Source organism: Rattus norvegicus, chromosome 5, assembly GCF_021556685.1.
Source record: "Rattus norvegicus strain SHRSP/BbbUtx chromosome 5, alternate assembly SHRSP_T2T, whole genome shotgun sequence".
Classification (NCBI taxonomy): Eukaryota; Metazoa; Chordata; class Mammalia; order Rodentia; family Muridae; genus Rattus; species Rattus norvegicus.
Window position 1 is genome coordinate 120,936,357 of NC_141538.1, and position 19,308 is coordinate 120,955,664.

General features: G+C 39.6%; 1 protein-coding gene across 5 annotated transcripts in view; it reads left to right on the plus strand.

Moving 5' to 3' along the window:
• The first annotated feature begins 8,075 nt into the window (after positions 1 to 8,075).
• Positions 8,076 to 19,308, plus strand: part of Ube2u (ubiquitin conjugating enzyme E2 U) — a 67,543-nt gene continuing 56,310 nt past the window's right edge. Inside the window, 5 exon segments of one of the 5 annotated variants that reach the window (NM_001431215.1) lie at positions 8,076 to 8,519; positions 10,649 to 10,730; positions 11,840 to 11,932; positions 14,570 to 14,667; positions 18,113 to 18,233. In NM_001431215.1, the coding sequence (NP_001418144.1) occupies positions 8,424 to 8,519; positions 10,649 to 10,730; positions 11,840 to 11,932; positions 14,570 to 14,667; positions 18,113 to 18,233 (490 nt within the window). In that variant the 5' untranslated portion in view covers positions 8,076 to 8,423. 5 annotated transcript variants of the gene reach the window in all.

Below are 19,308 nucleotides of genomic sequence, written 5' to 3' on the forward strand. Positions count from 1 at the left end.
ACAGTGATACAATGAGAGCTGATTTCTCCACAAAGTCAGTTACACAATTCTGGATCAGGAACTTGCATTCGGACCCTGTTGTGCCCAAGTCTATGTTGAACCTCTTTCTTCCATTTCCAACAGCATATCTCTGTGGAACAGGCTTTTCCAGCTTGCTGGTTATCAAATCAAAATACAGAAGTAAACATGTAGAAGATGATCTTTGTTGTGTCCTTGCAAAGGCTGCCCAGAGAATCCAATCTAGCGAGAAAGAAGCAATCTCATCCTTCTCAGTAATGTTGGCTTTTTACACATAATGTTGCAGAATGTAGCAATGCAATTTACTGTTTTATAGTGATACTGTTACCCATGCTACACCATGCTGCAAGACAAAATTTCATTTATTTGTAATTAGAAATAAATATTAAAATTCAAACTTACATATTGTTTTTGGAATCAATCACTATGCTTTAATTATATTCAATTTGTATCAATGAAGATACATTTTGCATATTAGATATTTATATTTATAATTCATGACAATAGCAAAATTGAAGTTACGAAGTAGCAACAAAAATAATTTTATGGTTAGCGTTCACAACATGAAGAACTGTATTAAAGGATCAGGAAGTTTGAGGTGTAGGAAGGTTGAAAACCACTGCTCTAGATCAAATAAGCTAGGAACAAGAAAAAAATAACACAGGAAAAGAACACACGAGAAATATGAGACAGCATGTGGGAGAGGGGTGACCAATCAAATTATAGGCTTAGATAAGGGAGAAGAATCCCAAATCAATGACATGGACCAGATCTTTAACAAGATCATAGAAATTTCCCCAAACTAATAAAAGATATACTTATACAAATACTAGCATATAGAACACCAAACAAACAAGACCAGAAAAGAAATTCCCTATGGTTTGTTATAGTTAAGATTCTAAGTATACAGAACAAAGACAGTGTATTGAAAACTACAAGAGAAAAAAAGCTAAACAAAAGAACAAATGAAACACAAGTCCCATATAAAAGAAAACCCATCAGAATAGCAATTGATTTTGCAATGAAAATCTAAAAGTCTGAGGAGCCTGGAGCAAGTCATTTTAAGTCCTAAAGACTGTGGCAATTAATCTCAAATACTATACCCAGCAAAACTATCTGCAATGATTAAAGGAGACAGAATTTTTTCGATGGCATAAACAGTCTAAAGAAAATTATGTTCAAACCTAAGGAAAATGAAAGCAGCATTATGTCATGCTTAAGAGGGGCAAGGGAAGCACAAGAGAGAGAGAGAGAGAGAGAGAGAGAGAGAGAGAGAGAGAGAGAGAGAGAGAGAATGGAAAAAATACAAAGCCATAATTATTAAAATGCAAATTACCACCAAGAGCAAAAACAACACACCATTCTAGTAATAATTCTAAATATTAATGGCCTCAATTCTTTAACCAAAGACATAGACTGACCAGATAGATTAAGAAACCAAATGCTGCTGGGCAATATGGTGTATGCCGTTAATCTTGGGTTTGGGAGTCAGAGCCCTCTGAGTCTCTGAGTTCAAGGTCAGCCTCCTCTACAGTGAGTTCCAGGGCAGCAGGGCTATGCAGAGTAACCCTGTCTCAAAATACAAAACAAAACAAAATAAACCAAGTCCATCTATCTGCTGCCTACAAGAAACACATCAAAGTTTTAGAGATAGGCACCACCTTAGAGCAAAAGAATACAAAAACAAAAACAAACAAACAAACAAAAAAAACCCCCACCTTATTGGATCTGGGAAGCAAGTACTTGTCACGCTTCTAATATCTAACAAAACAGACTTCACACTAGAACTAATCAGAACAGATAAAGAGGGATACAGGACACTTTACTCTAACCAGGGGAAAAATTAACCAAGACAACATTGCTTTCCTAAACATATATGCACAAAACTCCGGGGAGTCCAATTTCATAAAAAAATCTACTACTGGAATTATAGACACAGATTAACATTAATCTATTAATAGTAAATGATTTCAACACCCTACTTTCTCCAATAGACAGATCATATGGACAAAACAACAACAACAAAAAATAACGAACAAAAAAAAAAGCAAAAAAACCCAGAAACACCAAAATTAATTGACATTCTACATCAAATCAACTTAATAGATGCCAAAAGTGTGCTGTATTCAAACACCAAAGACTATTCATTCTACCCAGCAGCACATGTGAGCTTTCCTAAAATAAACCACATCCTGGGACATGAAGCAAATCTTACAAATTCAAAAAGATTGAAATGACTCCTTGTATTCTACCTGACAATGTAATATAATTTCGAATTGAAAATAAATAAGAAACCTTCCAGTAAATACACAAACTCCTGGAGATTAAACAACTCATTACTAAATAATGAATTTCTCAAAGGGAAAATCAAGAAAATAAAAAATTTCCTGGAACTAAATAAAAAATGAAAACATAACACATTATAAGGAAAGGGACACATTGAAAGCAGTCCTACAAGAGGAACTTATAGTTCTAAATGTCTACATTTAAAAAAAAAGCCCAAATAAATGGCTTAATGGTTCAACTAATAAAGCTGAAAAAAGCAATAACAGACAAAATTCAAGCCTAGTCAAAGGCAATAAAATAAAATAAAAAACAAAGAATAAATAAAATACAAAAAAAAAACAAAAATAATACAAAGAATCAACAAATCTAAGAGCTGGTTCTTTGAGAAAATAAAGTTGAGAGGCCTGTGTGATCCAACTAACCTAACCAAAACAAAACAAAACAAACAAAATCAACAACAACAACAAAAACAGAATCAGAAAAGAACAGGGAAGCATTACAACAGGCACCAAATAAAATCAGAATATTGTAAGGCAATATTTTAAAAACCATCAAGCTGGAAAACACAAAAGAAATTAATGATTTTTCTAGAGTCAGCCAAATTAAACTAAGATGTCAACAACCTAAACAGATTCCTAACAAGTGAGGAGATTGAACAGTAATAGAAAAGCATTCTAGCTTTTTTTTAAAAAAGCCCAAGAATAGATTGATTGACAGCAAAATATACTAGACTTTCAAAGAAGATCTATATTTAGTCTTTCTTAAATGAATCAAATAAAAAGAAAAGAAACAGAAAAGGAAGAGGAGAGAAGACAAGAATAGACAAGAGAAGCAAGAAAGGAAAGGAAAAAGGACTCCCAACTCCTTCTGTGAAGCCAGTGCCACTCAAATACCAAAACCAGGTAAAAGCACAGCAAAAAAGGCCGCAGACCAATATCTGGTGAACATAAACTTAATATCTAGAATACACAAAGAACTCAGAAAACAAAGCTCAATAAAATTTTAAACAGAATACACATATACATCAAAAAGATTACGTATGCACCTTGACCAAGCTGGCTTTATCCCGGAAGTCCAGAGTTGGTTCAAGATACAGAAGTCAATAGACATAATAAACCAGATATTACAAAAATCACGCGGTCATTTCAATAAATGCAGGAAAGGCCTTTGACAAAATCCAATATGCTTTTATGATAAAAGTTCTAGAGAATATATTTAGGGCTAAAGGGGACATACCTCGGAACAATAAAAGCTATATCCAAGAAAGGCATATCTAATACTTTCCTAAAGAAGCAAACCTTGAAGTAATCCCACCGACATCAGAAGTAAGGCAGACATGTCCACTATCCTGCACTCCTTTTTCAACATTGTGCTCAAATTAGTAGCTGGAGCAAAAGGACAAGAGGAGAAAATTAAAGGGATACAAACAGGAAAAAAAAATAAGAAGTTTAATTATTCCTATTTGTAGGCGTCATGATACTATGCATTAGTGATCCCTAAAATTCTACCAGAAACCTTCAACAACTGACAAATTGAGCAATGTGGCAGGATTCAGAATCAAGTTTGGGAATCAATATCGCTTCTATACCTCAACAACAAACACACAGAGAAGGGATCATGGACACATTCCCAGTCATAATAGCCTCAAAGAAAATCAAATATCCAGGAATAAACCGGAACAAGGAAGGGAAGGACTCTACAATGAAGGCTTTACACCTCTAAAGAAAGAGATAAAGACACTAAAAATTGGAAAGATACCCCATGCTCATGAGTTGATAGAATTAACATTGCAAAAATGACTGTTCTACTAAAATCTATTTCCAGATTCAGTGCAATCTCAAACAAAACCCCCAACTCATTCTGCAGAAATAGAAAAAAAAAACTACCCTAAAATTGACATGGATTACCATGCAGGGCACTGCTCAAGTTTTCTTCTAGTAGTTTCAGTATTTCAGGCTTAGGTCTTCGATCTGATTTGGAGTTAGTTTTTTACGTGAGAAGGTAGATCTAGGTCTAAAACCATCCTTTTGCACATGGACATTCAGTTTTCCTGACACCATTTGTTGAAGATCTTTCTTTTCTCTGGTGTATGTTTTTGATGTCCTTGTCAAATATTAAGTGGCTGAAGACACGTGTGCTTATGTTTGGGTCTTCAGCTTCGTTCCATTAGTCTATTTGTCTATTTTTGTGCCAATACCACATTTTTTTTACTGTGACTTAGTAATATATCTTAAGATCTGGAGTTGGAATCCCTCTAACATTGGTTTATTTTGTTTGTTTGTTTTGTTTTTGTTTCCCCCATCAAAATTGTTTTGGCTAGTTGTGTGTGTGCGTGTGTGTGTGTGTTTGTGTGTGCGTGTATGTGTGTGTGTATGTGTGTGTGTATGTGTGTGTGTTTGTGTGTGTCTGTGCGTGTGTGTGTGTGCATGTGTGTGTGTGTGTGCGCACAGAAGCACAGCTAAAGGAACAGTCACTTTAGTAAATAATCGAACAAAATGGGAAGGAATCATTGCCAGCTATATATCCGACAAAGACAATATTTAGAATACACAAAGAACTCAAAAAACAAAGATTTAAAGGTTGGGCTAAGAAATATCCAATAAAAAAACCTTGCAATTTCATCTTGCCCCATTCAGAACAGCAAAGATCAATGGAACAACTGACAACAAATGCTGGACAGGGTGTAGACAAAAAGGGAACCCTCATTTACTGTTGGGATTACAAACTGATGCAGCCAGTGCTGAAAGCAGGGCAGTGGATTCTCTAAAATAAATGAACCTTGGGCTCCACCTCTCTGCCTCCTAGCATATGTCCCAAGGCCTTGAAACACCCTCCACAGACACTTGCTCAGCCATGCACATTATTGCTTTATTCCCAGCATCTAGGAATTAGAAACAACCTACAAGCCCTACCACCAGTGAACTGATAATGAAATGTCATATGTACATGGGATATTACTCAGCTGTAAAGGAAAATGAAATCATGAATGTCCCAGGTACATGGATAGAAGTAGAAAAGACTATATGATGTAAGGCAGCCCAAACTCAGAAAGACAAATGTCTCACGTTTTCTCTCATTGGAGGTTCCTAGTGTTAGCATGTCTGACCTGGCGACAGCCAGGTATGTCTGACTTGCTCTAAAAGGGGTCACTTGCCCCCTCCTCACTAGCTTCTCTTGCTCTCTTCCTGCTCTGTCCCTTCTCTCCCCATTCCCTTCCCCCTCCCTTTCTTCATGTGCTCATGGCCAGCCCCTACTCCTCTTCTCTCTCTCTCTCTCTCTCTCTCTCTCTCTCTCTCTCTCTCTCTCTCTCTCTCTCTCTACCTTACTCTCTCTGCCTTTCTCTGTCTCTACTACTCCCTCAACTTCCTTCCACATGCCCTAAATAAACTCTGTTCTACATTACACTGTCATGTGGCTGTCACCTGAGGGGGAAACAGACGCCTCAGCATGGGCCCACAGAGGCACCCCCTTCTCCTGCACCATATCTTGCCTCCACCAAACACATCCCTGGCTTCTTTTTCTTTTGTTAAAACACAACGCCTAGCTTCAAATCTTCAGATATGAGTCCATAGATAGCGTGCAATTAACTACAAAAACCAGGTAAGTGGGACTGTTGCCAGGATAGGGTGGTTAGGAAGTAATAGAGGGGAAGACAAGTGATCTGGTCAGAGAATGGAAAAACAGGGGCTAATTGGTTGGTCTCATGTCCATCATCAGCCCTAAAAACATATATACAACTAACATCATATAGACTCGATAGGTTATAGTTAGGAATATGCATATATATATATATATATATATATATATATATATACACATATAGCAATTGGCCATGAATTTGGAAAGGAATGGGTGGGGAGGGGGTATATGGAAAGTTTCAGAGGGAGGATAGGGTGATAAATATTCTGCCTAAAAACAACTTGAGGTAGAAGGGGATATTTCATCTTACGGATCTTACAGTTTATAGTCTCCCACTGAGGGGATTCAGACCAGGAACTCAAGACAGGAATCTGGAGGCAAGAATGGATGCAGAAGTCATGGAGGAGTGCAGCTTACTTGGCCATTCATCAAGCAAACGCCCTACAGTCTTACCCACAGGCAATCTGATGGCAGCTGTTTTTTCAGATGAGGTTCCCTTCTCTCAGATGATCCTAGCTTGTGTCAGGTTGACAGAAACAAAATCAAACCTCTCGACTCAGGAAAAGCCCCACACAAAGCCACCTCAATAAATCTGACGCATACAACAGAGAAGACCATAGCTTACGAGATGCAGCACAATCGTGACATCGATGATCCGTGTGAAACGTATATTAACACTACCATTTGGGGGCTGGAGATCTTTCTCAGTGGTTAAAAACACTGGCTGCCCTTCCCAAAGACCAGGGTTCGATTCCCAATATACACGCCGCAGCTCGCATGTAACTTAAGCTCCGATAGATCCAACGCCGCCTTCTGGATGTGGGCACTGCACAAATACAGTGCACATGCCTACACACAGAAACGTATAAAATAATAATATTTAATAATAATAATAATAATTATTATTATTAAATACAAACATAGCAGTGTCATGTAGATGGGACTATCTTCAGATTGGCCTCTTCTAGTAAGTTTTCAATTTCAAGTGATTTGTGTGTATGAAGAGCCAATGTTAATTATTGTAGCAAACGTAGGTAATAGCTACAGCTTTATCAGCTGCTAAACACACAGGCTCACACACACACACACACACACACACACACACACACACACACGAACATAGGTGTATATACACATGCATATACTTTTTCTTACTGGCTCTCATCACTAAAGCCCCAGTCCTCTCTCCCATCAGAAGCCTTCATAACTAAAGCACATCTCCCAGAAGCCAGAAGCTAAGTGAGTTATAAAGCTGCTAGATGCCCTGCGTGACCAGTTAGTAGACCGTGGCTCGGCTGTAACAGCACCTCCAACGAAAATGTAAGAACTGGTCATCAGAAACTAGGAAGGAAATCTAGGTGGAGGGGATGGCTGGAGTCAGACAGACCGTAACACATGGGAAAACGGCATGGTAGCTTCGTAACCCGGGTGTGACGCAGGATGGGAAAAACACTAGCAAAGAAATTACTCGACCTTTAAAATGCTCAAGATGGAGGCAAAATGATCTTCAGTGGTAGTTGGGACCCGTTCAGTACCTAGAGCAGGAACCACATGCTCCCATACTAGTTTAAACCTATGACAGGCGATCCTATAAGAGCGAATAGTCTGTGTCTAGACAAGTGGCAAGGCTGTTAGCTTGAGTGAAGTTTGGTGAGTGCGTGTAAACTCTGAAGAGGAAGAGAGCCAGGGATGCTTTCAGCTATCCAGCCTGGAAAGAGGATGAATAAATTGGGGTAGAAGCCTAGTTGGGAAGCAAGAACGATTTTAGCTTTAGAAATTGGAATTCCAACTTCAGAAATTTGGAAGGGTTCTAAAAAAGGGCAGCCGGATGGTGGGCTTTGGGTACCAGTCATCATATTTTTATTACCTGACAGTCAAAGAGAAAGATTCATGGTGGTTAGGCACGCGTGAGAAGCTTCTGTGATTACAGTCCAAGTCCTGGAGCGCAGGGAAGACTCTCTATGCTAGCCCTTTGGGTGCACTGAGGGGTGGAGGATGTCGTCCTGAATGCTGACTTCCTTGGCCTTCCCCACTGAAACTGTTCACTGATTGGCTAAGAGGTCCTACAGTCCCGTTGCTGATTAGATGAGAATCAACCACCTCGCACCGCCTCTAGAGGACTGTTGCTTGGCAACGGGTTTGCTTTGTCTAGCTGAACTGACACAGCCTTCACTTGTCAGGTAGAAAGAGAACTTGGCAGTGCTGCTTCGGGATTTGCCTTTTCCTTTTGGCCTGTCAACAACACCGGCTTCTCTCAAGTGGTCCCCTAGTTTGTCTTGGGGTGGAAGCTGAGACAACACAGATAGGAAGGACCCCAGTCTTCCTTCAGGAGTTCCCTTCTGGAGGAGTCAGAGGTAGAAAAGAAAGTCATTATTAAATCCTAAACGTAGTAGTCATTTGACAGGGAGTGAGTAACCGTTAACCAGGGGTCAGAGGATAATCAGAGACCTCAGTCAAGAGCTCTGCCCTGAGTAAACGTGATGAGTTACAAGACAGATAGCAAGCTCGCTAGGTATTCCAAAGCTTATAGCTTGCTAGAAAGAGAGTTCAAGGAATTACAAAACAGCAGAAGCAAGGTAAGTACAGTTGCATGGGGGGAGGGGGGATCTGTTTCATCCAGTGACGCTGTTTAAGAAGCACATTAGTCTGTGTTTATTCTGTAAACCATGATTTAGTTACACCAACTTTTCAACTACTGTAGTCTAATAACTACTGTAGTTTAACAACTATTCTTTCAAATAATGATGGGTCACAATTTTAAATACATTGTGCAGGGCAATTTCTAGCTAGAGTATCAGAGTGTGTCAAGCGTTGACTGACAGGTTCAGGTTGTAATCATTACTATTGTAAACTAAGTTGTGTTTTGTTTTCTGACCAGTAAACTTTATGCTTAGAAAGATTCAGTATAAATGTGTCTCCAGGATCTTCCTCTCCCTCTTCTTCTTCCTCCTTCTCCTTCCCCTCTTCCTTGTTTGTTTTGTTTTTTCAAAACATGGTTTCTCTGAATAACCGCCCTGGCCCCTCCTGGAACTCCCTTTATAGATTAGGCTGACCTTGAACTCAGAGATCCTCTGCCTCCTGACACCACCACCCAGCACACTACATCATCTTCTGATCCTTTGTTTTTAATTTTTGTGTTCTAGTTCTACTGCATGTTCTCCTGTACCTTTTTTCTTATGTCTTTGGCTTCTAATTTTAATGCAGAAGAAAAAAAAAACTACCATCTGTTCCAATGTCACTGGTGATGTTATTGGCATTCATTTGTGCTGTGGACTAATATTTGGAAAATGAAAACTAGAGAATGAGGCGAAAGGGAGAAGAACAGAAAAAAGCAAACTTAGGAACAAAGCCATTAATAGAGGAGGTGTGCAGAGGTGCTAACAAGAGCTCTGTTGGTGGTAGTTCATAGCACATGCTCTATTTCACTCCTTACTAGAAACACATTAAAAGAGAAAAAAGTCCCTCCTCGGAGATGCTTAGGATAGGCTCTATAAACATCGCAGATGCATGATCTCATGTCCAATAACACTTCTGTTCAGTCTAGACATTCTTGTTCTCTGGCATAATAGAATTCAGTGATGGGTTGAATCAGAACAGATAATGCATACAGATAAGTGCAGTGCTCGCCTTGACACTTACCTAGCATAGGTATTCACTATGCTGGCCCAGAAAGAAGTTGCTGAATTAAGTACACTCAGCATAGCTGTTTAAGGTTTTCTGTGAAGCTCGTTCTTGTCTCTCCATAGAGACAACACTTGAATGGAGGGAAAGTTTGTTTTTATGTACAAGAGTAATCTTGAAATTTTAATTTTATTTTCTTAAATAAGTTTTATTAAGTTTAATATGAAATGAATTTTTAAAACATTTTTTTAACATCACACATCAGAATCAACCAGACCGAAAGTAAATACAATGAACGTCCACACAGGTAGAATGGTGTTTGGGACAGGCCCTACAGAGCTTCAGGCTGGACTTTACCCTTTCACTATTGAGCATATATTTCTGCACTTATCCATTACCCAAACTGAGCAAAATCCATGCCAGAGTTAGAACTAGAAAAAGTTGGTTTTATATTCCCTTTCGTAGCACAAGAAAAAAATCCAGGGGCTGGGGATTTAGCTCAGTGGTAGAGCGCTTACCTAGGAAGTGCAAGGCCCTGGATTCGGTCCCCAGCTCCGAAAAAAAGAACCAAAAAAAAAAAAAAAAGAAAAAAATCCAACTCATAAACATAGGTAATGGAGTTGAGTTCGGAAGGTTTTAAGGAAAATGTTCCTACATCATGACCTCCGTGTGACAGCAAATCAACTTAAGAAACCTCCAGAAAACACACATGTTTTTTGAATTTCCAACTATTCCTTTCTTTTCTAATTGGGATCATAAATGGCCACCCCCTGCACACATACTGCATACGCATAGCCCAGCCTTCCTTCCCACCCCACCAGTGATTTCTACTCTTAGGGGTTTGCTTTTAACTTACTATTATTTCATGTGTTTCCTGACATCTAACTTAAGGCATACAGCACCTCCCTATTTCAAGAAATGAACTATTAATAAAACAGTCAAATTTTGAAACTCAGTGTAACCCAGTATCTGATTTTCAAAACTGTGATAAATATTCAGTCTGCTTATTTATTTATTTATTTATTTATTTATTTATTTATTTATTTATTATGTATTTATTTATTTTTATTTATTTATATGACAGGGCATTAATGCTTATCCTGTAAGTAGTGACCTGATGAGTTGGAAAGCTGAGATTGAAGGACTTAAGTATTCAGTTTGCGAAGGTTCGTGTTTTTAAAATCTATCTGTCTTATACAGAGAGCAAGAGAGAGGGAGGAGAGAGGAAGATAGGGGGAAGGATAGAGGGGAGAAGGAAAGAGATAGAGACAGAGAGTAGGGATCAAGTCCAGGGCCTCACTCCCATCCCTAATGTTAGTGTATTTTTAAGAAGCAAACACAATAAATACATTTATCAAGAATGTCTGCCAACAATCTCCAGGAGATCAGAGAACACCAATCAAAATTTCTGTTACTTCAGCTTTCCACGGTGATTTCTTGGTTTCCCCATTATGATTTCCCCCTATACTTCCAGAAGTCAAATCCTCAAGGAAATGGCCCACTATAAATTTTAATAGTCATGAGTTATTTTAGCTATTTATTTGAAAGAGATTCTTTGAGTGACGGGTGAGACAAGCACATAAAGCAACAATGACAACAATATGGATACTGCTATGGATTTTGGAGAGAATCCCAGAGGCAAGAGAAAGATCAGCAGTCCCACGCGCAGAAGTCAGGAAGGCTTTCTAAGAAGCAACTTCCGAGCGGATATGAGAGCATTTGCCAAGTTCAAAAGGAGAACAACACCCATGCTCCAGGCAGATTCTGGGAAAGGTGGGGTCAGCCAGTATGGGAGGAGGCAGTGTGAAGGAGACAGAGGTAGTGAATGGACAGAGCTGTGAGGAGACTGAAACTCAATCTGGTTGGATGGTAAAGGGTCTAGTCCACAACACACATGGATCTATGCACCGTGTAGGAATTTAAGAAAACCACGGGGAAACATCTGGTGAGACAGCTCAGCAAAAACACTTGCTGCCAGGCCTGATGACACGAGGGCCATCTCTGGACCCTGTGTAGTAGGAAGTGAGAGCTAACTCTAGCAAGTTAGTTCCCTACACACACACACACACACACACACACACACACACACACACACACAAACACACACATGCACGCACACACACACGCACAAGTACATGTGCCATAGAGAGAAATAAACATAAAGTAAAAATAAATTTAATGAAGAAAATGACATTTAAGAAAAATAAATTATGACTGGGTTTAATCATAGAAAGAACTCCCATGTTCAATAGCACCCTTCACTTCTGTATTACAGGGCTTGTTTTCCACCTGACAATAGATTTTTCACAAGACTACAACCTTGTTCCTCCAGTTGTGAAATTTGTAACAATTCCTTTTCATCCAAATGGTAAGGACTGAGAGTCTCCTTATTTTGCCTTTTTTGACTTTGTCTATGCAATCCTGTGCGTGCGTGCGTGTGTGTGTGTGTGTGTGTGTGTGTGTGTGTGTGTGCGTGTGTGTTTAACAACCATGTTCTTTCCCTATTGGCAACTTATAATTAAAGTAAGAATACTCATTGGGGGAAACTTTAAAAGGCAGAAAAACTGACACTCTCTTTGAATCCTAATAGTTACTAAATCCATTTTCAATATTTTACTTAATCCATTCTCATTTTTCTGTGCACACATTTCCCTACATAGTTGAGATGTAGTTTTGAATCCAGCTTTACTTTAAATGGTCTGGTCTTTTGCCTGCATTTCAACGTTTTTGTTTTCAATTAAGTATGTATGTGAAGAGGGGTGGTTGTGCACACCAGTGTGGTGCCTATGGAAACTAGAAGAGGGTTTTTGGATCCCCTGGCGCCAGAGTTGCATGTAGTTATGAGACGCTCTGTGTGATTGCTGGGAACTACACGCTGCAATGCTCTTCACTGAGGAGCCCAGCTCCCTGGCCCCTCTCCTGCATTTGTGTGCATTCTGTAAATGATCACTTTAAACAGCTGAAAAATGCATTTAGCCATGCATCATTTATTATTTTAGTTGAATGTAATTGTTCACATTATAAAAACGATACACCAGCCCACTTAACCTTTGAGAGTGAAAATGTGGTAGCTTGTTGTGCTGAATTATCTATACGTGAAACAATCTCCTGAAGCATTGTGTTGTTTTTAATTGGATTCTAAGGAAGGCAACAATGTAATTGTAGCTGTTTGTGGGTTTGCATGGACATCTTTCCATGAAACTACTGAAAACCACGACGTTTAAATGATATAAACTTAAAAAAACTCTGTAGCTACACCCATTATAAGCAAACTAAAAAAATAGCACTGCATTCTACAAACTTGGGGAACAGGTATGGTACACAGGACATACTAGCTATACCACATTTAAAAAACCTCTTGTGAACTAGCAGAAAATGGCATGGAATCTACAACAAAACAATCTCATTATGAAGAAAACATGAAAATTAAAACACAAAATATTGTGATTTGTCACGTTTGTTTATAAAATGTTAAAAGACATTAAAACTCAATTTTAGTAGACTCAGGCAGACTTGACATCAGGGTGACCTGTTAGGGAAATGATTTGACAATATCTAATCAGATATAACACATATATCCCTCTAGGCTAACATTCCAGGTTTATAGATTATTCATAGTCCATACATAGTAGCACAAGAGTCTGTTTTATTGAAGGATGCTTGTTCCCAGTACACTTAACCCATAGCCTTGTTGCAGCCTCTCCTATGTACTTCAAATCATCTCTGAATTATGGAACAATGAAAATGCTATGATTAACATGCCATATTGTTTCAAAGATAATGACAAGAAAATGCCTGTACGAGTCAGTATGAATGTATTTTTTAAATATTTTTAATCCTCAGTTGAACCCATGGGTTCTGAACCTATGTATACAGGGAGCACAGTGTAACCACACCGTCTATTAATGTAGGAATTTTTTTACATAGGAAAATATTAAGTGAAACTTCCTTCATACTTCGTCTTTCCCCTACAAAGAAAAAGTGAGACCTATGAAAGCTGGATCTTCTTGGTCACTGTAGTGTCCCTAGAATCATCATTGCTTTGCACATAGTAGGTACATAAATCTCTTTTTAGTAAGCATATCTGAAGGGTCAGTGTTGCTGACCAGCCTGACAGTCCCCAAAACCCACATGGTGGGAGGAGAAATCCAACTCCCACAAGTTATCTTCTGACCTCTGACCTCTGACCATGCATTGCACATGCATACACACACCAATAAATGAATGTAAGTAAACTTTGATAAATACATCTAGAAATATGTTATAAATTTATTTTAAATGAAAAAAACACCTTGAAAACAAAGTGTAAAAATATCACTTTATGGGGTAAGCGCAAGAGCACTTATGAGCATTTATACAGATGGACTCGAGTAGAATTATGAGGTTGGGAACATCCATATTTTACTTTGTATTTTCCTGTATACTTTTTTCCTCCCAAGTGTTATTTTTATAATGAAAATGTGGTTTTTGAAGCTAGGTAAACAGCCCATGCAAGCATCAGGACCTGACTTTGGCTCTGAGTACCAGTGTAAAGTTCCAGTCACAGTTACACATGCGTATTATACCATAGTTACACACGCGTATTACACCAGCACTGAGGGGGCTCCCAGCAAGAGGATTGCTGAGGTCTGCCAACCACCAGCCAACCACCAGGCTCAATGAGAGACCCTTCCTCACAGAAGTAAGATGAAGACAGGTTAGACAGGATACCTGGACTCCTCTTCTGGTTTCTGGGCATTCGCAGGCATGCATACCCATATGCGTGCACACACATGTACAATTGAATCACACACATACATATAAGTCTCACAAAACACCCTAAAGTTGAAATTTATAGTATGAAATTATTACACAGGAGCCTATAAGCTAAGCATAAATGCTGGTAGATCCTGAATATCATCCAGTGTTTATCATTGTAAGATATAGGAAAAAAGAAAGGAGAGTAGAAGCGCTAATTCTCTTGATGTGTTTTGAATAATAATATTAATATGTCATTTTAATACAGTACACCCGTATACCGGTCAACCCAGTCTAGGCATTTTGGACAAGCCAGACATGTGGGACACTAGTTATACAATACTCAGGATCTTATTTGATCTACAGGTAAGAATACAGTTATCATAAAGGCGTGTGTACATGTGTGTATGTATGTATACATGTGATTCTCTTTAATATGAGGCCTCATTATGTACTCCCAGGCTGGCTTTGAACTCCTGATCCTGCTGCTTCCCCCCTCCTGTGGGCACCACCATGCCTAACTTAACACTCTAACATATTTACTTCTCCCACTTGCCCATCACATAAGGGTTAACACATACAGAGCATATTTAAATGCTCAAAGGATGGGAGCGAGTTGTGTCAATCAAACTTTCTCCATCAGGACCTAGAGAGTGGACCTTTGCCTGCAGACTTATTTTGAAATTGATAGTTAAAGCCCTTCGCAATCAAAGAATGCACATTTTATGAAAAAGGGGAGAAGCATCAAGATGTTTTCAATTGCGGAGAAACAGTCAGGCTTTATTTTGGCTTCTAACACTGAACATGGCTCCTCATGAGTGTTTCATAATTGTCTGACTTCCCCTGCCTCATAGGTGAGCCATTGGCTACACCGTAGCATATTCAACTTTCTTCTGTGGTCCACACAGTGCTAGCCGCTCTCTCCTGTATGATCACATCAAACCCGATGAACAATGAAACCAAATGTACCCTCTCCGTCAGGCCAATGTCTGGTTCTCAGATGTTATAACCACCTTGGGGCCCACATCCTTAGAAGCATAGACCTCCATCTTCTGTTAGCCCCTCACACACCAGTTAATGAGAAAATACGAAATAACATTGGCCAGGCCTGCCCCGATGACTAAGATTCTCCCCGCAGCCTGAGACCAAGAGCTTGCTCCTGAGAAGAAGTTTCTTCTGCTTTCTACCCCCTTGGAAAGGTATGGTGGGATCCGCACTGAATCCTTACTTAGGCAATTATTATGATCCTGGAAATGTAGCTTGAATGTGCTTCCCAAAGAGAAAACTCCAGTAGTAACAGAATTCTTGCTGGTTTTGAAATATTGGATATCAAATGATTACTTTGTTTAGTGAAAGACTGCTATGAATTCCATATTTTTTTGTTTGTGCTTGTGGTTTTCTGTGTGTGTGTTTATTGTTTACTGTGTGAATGTGCTACAGTGTGCATGTGGAGGTCAAAAGACTACTTGCTGGAGAAGTTTCTTTCACTATGTGGGCCTGGGGATCAAACTCAAGTAGCTTGACAGCAAGCACCTTTACCCATGAGCCATCTCTGCTGCCCTATTTTTTGTTTGTTTGTTTGTTTGTTTTGAGGTAGGGGGTCTCACTATGGCCTCCAGTTCACTATCGCCTGGTTCCATCTCCTAAAGAGTGTGTGTGTATGCCACCACACATGACATCTTCGTAATTTTCTCTTTTAACTTTCTTACATTTGTCTCTTTATTTAGGGGTGACAGGCCATGAAATGCACGTGGAGGCCAGAGGACAACCTGTGGGAGTCAGTGCTCCTTCCACAATGTGGGTGCTAGGGGTGGAACTTGGGTAGCAGGGCTTGGCGGCAAGCACCCTTACCCACTGAACCTTCCTTGCTTGCCACCTGACTGTTTTCACAACCGTTTAGCCGCGATTGTTCGTTTTGCCCTGTGTCTACATTTCAGTATTGTAGCAGTGCCCTTGTCTGTTGCTCTGTTGCTGTGATAAACATTAACCGAAATTAACACAGAGATGAAAGGGTTATTTGACGTACATTTTCTGATCGCAGTCCATCCCTGAGGAAAGCCAAGGCAGGAACTCAAGGCAGGAACCTGGAGTCGGGGACTGAAGCAGAGGCCATGGAAGAGTGCCTGTTCCTCATGGCTTGCTCATCTTGATACAGCCCAGAAGCACCTACCCTGAGATGACACTACCCACCGTGGCCTGGACCTCCCACATTAGTCATTAATCAAGAAAATGTGCCAGTTGTGGTGGCGCACACTGGTAGGATTTGCTGAAGGAGGCAGAGGCAGGAGGATCACAAGTTCGAGGCAGCCTGGGCTACACATTTTAAAAACATTTGAAATGTAAATTTAAAAAATCCACTAAAAAAAGAAAAAGAAAGAAAACGTACCACCGGCTTGCCCACAGGAGAAGCTGATGGAAGCGGTTCCTCACCAAGGTTCCCTCTTCCCAGATGACTCCACTTTGGGTCAACTTGACCAACAAAACCAAACTGGTAAAAGCAGTAATGAGTGAAGACGTTCTTTTAACCATGTTTTATTAGCCTGCACATTATAACATTCAAAATATTAAATTATGAAATATATATTTGCAGATTAGGGTGAAGCAAAAAAAAAATTGGAGGTTATCAATAAACAAATCATGGTCTAGCAGAGCAATTTTGGTCACCACTGGCCTTCCGTTTGGCCCAGGTTCATGGATTATGTGATATGCTGAATTTTAAAGGGGTTTCCCTAAGACACTAACCTATGTACTGCTGTGAATGGAATACATAGAGTTTTGTGGTTATCAGCCAGATAGCCTTAAGAGAAGAAGGTCATTTTATACTGTGCAAACTGTTCATGGTTTCTTAGTATTAGAAGGCAGAAAAGTAAAACCAGAAGAAAGGAAGTGACCAAAGAAGTCAGATTTCAAGCTCAAGGAGGTCCTCTCATACCATGGCTGGCCCCAAGGCACTAAACGTCAAAGGCAAGGACTGAAGATACTTCTGTAGGGGCAGATGGTAGCACACAGCTAACAGTGTGAACAATACTGAGTTCTGAATCCTACAGCTACAAGGAAATAAATTCCGCCAACCTCATCCAGAATCTTCTCACAGGATCCCAGCCTGCAGATGCTCTGCTTCTGACCTTTTAAATCTGGAAACTAGTCCTTCATCCTGGATTTTCCACCTAAATATACAGAGATTATAAGATTGAATCTTATAAGATGATAATTTGTGATAGTAACATCAATCATAGAAAATTACTACTGATGGTAAATCAATCAACTACTGACTTAGAAAGGGTATAGACATATGTGTAAGCCCTGGTACATGTGTGTTTAGCCATGATCTAATGTGGTCTCTTGTTAGTATGTAATGGGAGTTTTTTACAGTTCTCAAGAACAATGTTTACATAAAATCCACTTTAAATTTATGTGATAGGAATAAATGTTATAGTAAAAAATACTTTGGCTTTGATCCCAGTGTTTCATGAATACGCAGCAAAAAGTCAAGATAGAGTGATTTTCCTGAGGATATTTGTTGTTTCTTTTGTTCGTGTGTTTGTTTGTTTGTTTTTTCAAGACAGAGTTTCTCTGTGTAACCCTGGCTGTCCTGGAAGTCAGGAGCTCCACCTGCCTCTGCCTCCCAAGTGCTAGGAATAAAGGCGTGTGCCACCACCACCACCCGGCTCTTCTGTGTTTTATATCATCGCTATACCCATCTCCAGGGCTGTACATAGTAGGCACTTACTATGTTTGTTGAGTTTATATGCATGGGTTGGTATTATTATTCCAAGAAAATTTTAAACTTGTTTGTTGTGTTTTCTTTTAGATGTTGCTTTCTTACCCTATGGTAAAAAATCCATTGAACTTGGAAGCAGCCGAGCTGCTGGTTAAAGATGAGTCTTTGTACAGAACAGTAATCCGGGAACTTTTGCAGTCAGAACCACCAAGTAAGAACTGCTTCCGTACTTTTCCTCAGCAATTAGCATCTACACATGAAACATTTAAAGCAAGGAAATGACTGAGCAACGAAGTGGCCTGTAATGGCTACTTTCATATCTTCTGTATACATTTTCAGTAACGAAGTGACATCACATTGTCTCCCCTATAGCTATTTATCAAACCTATCAGTGTGATCCTTTCAATTTTTTTAATTTTATTTGTTTTTAGTGTGTGGCTTGCGTGAGTGGGCAGGCACAGTGGGTGTGTAGAGATCAGAGGAACATTTGAAGGAGTCAGCTTTCCTTCTGCTGTAATTCAGCTCTCGTGTGTGTGTGTGTGTGTGTGTGTGTGTGTGTGTCAGTGTGTGTCTGTGTGTATGTTTAACAGTGTAAGTGTGTGAATGTAGGTACCAAATGTTCACCCCATGTGTGGTCCTCACTCACTCTCCATCCTTCTCTATCAAAAGATACAGAAGATACCTGTGGAGCCATCTTGTGTACACAACGTGTTCCTTTTTTACAAAATCACCAACGATCTTAAACTCAGTGTATTTACATATTATGGTTATATAAGTGGTAGAGACGGATGCTGTCAATTAAGCGTTGTCTACCCATTATCTCACAGCATCTAACTTGAATTCTCACATCTGTAATGAATGTTTCCCAGACTCTACTTGTAGTACCCCAGATGTTGCTGACCTTGGCCTCCTTTCCTCTTGTTTAACAAAATATTCAGCATTTTCTTCCTGGGCATTTCTTTCCCAGATAGTCTTTCTAATAGTCCTGTGGGAAAGACAGTGGAAACCATCCAGTCTTCTACTTAGTTACTGATATCCTTGCATCCCTGCCAGCATCCTCCACTCTTTGTACCTGCTCCTTCCACCTTCGTGTGCCTGGGTTGTGCTCCAGTCAGCAGAACCCAGAGGGCTTTCCCACAAGCAAGCAGTGAGATATAATTCTTTCTTGTCTCTCTTGCCCCTCCTAGAATCATGCAGCAACCTTGCAAACTAGCGCAATCGCCTCTCCAACCAGCAGACTTTGATCACTCTGAATACTTTTTCTTTTCATGTTCTTTTCGGTTCCA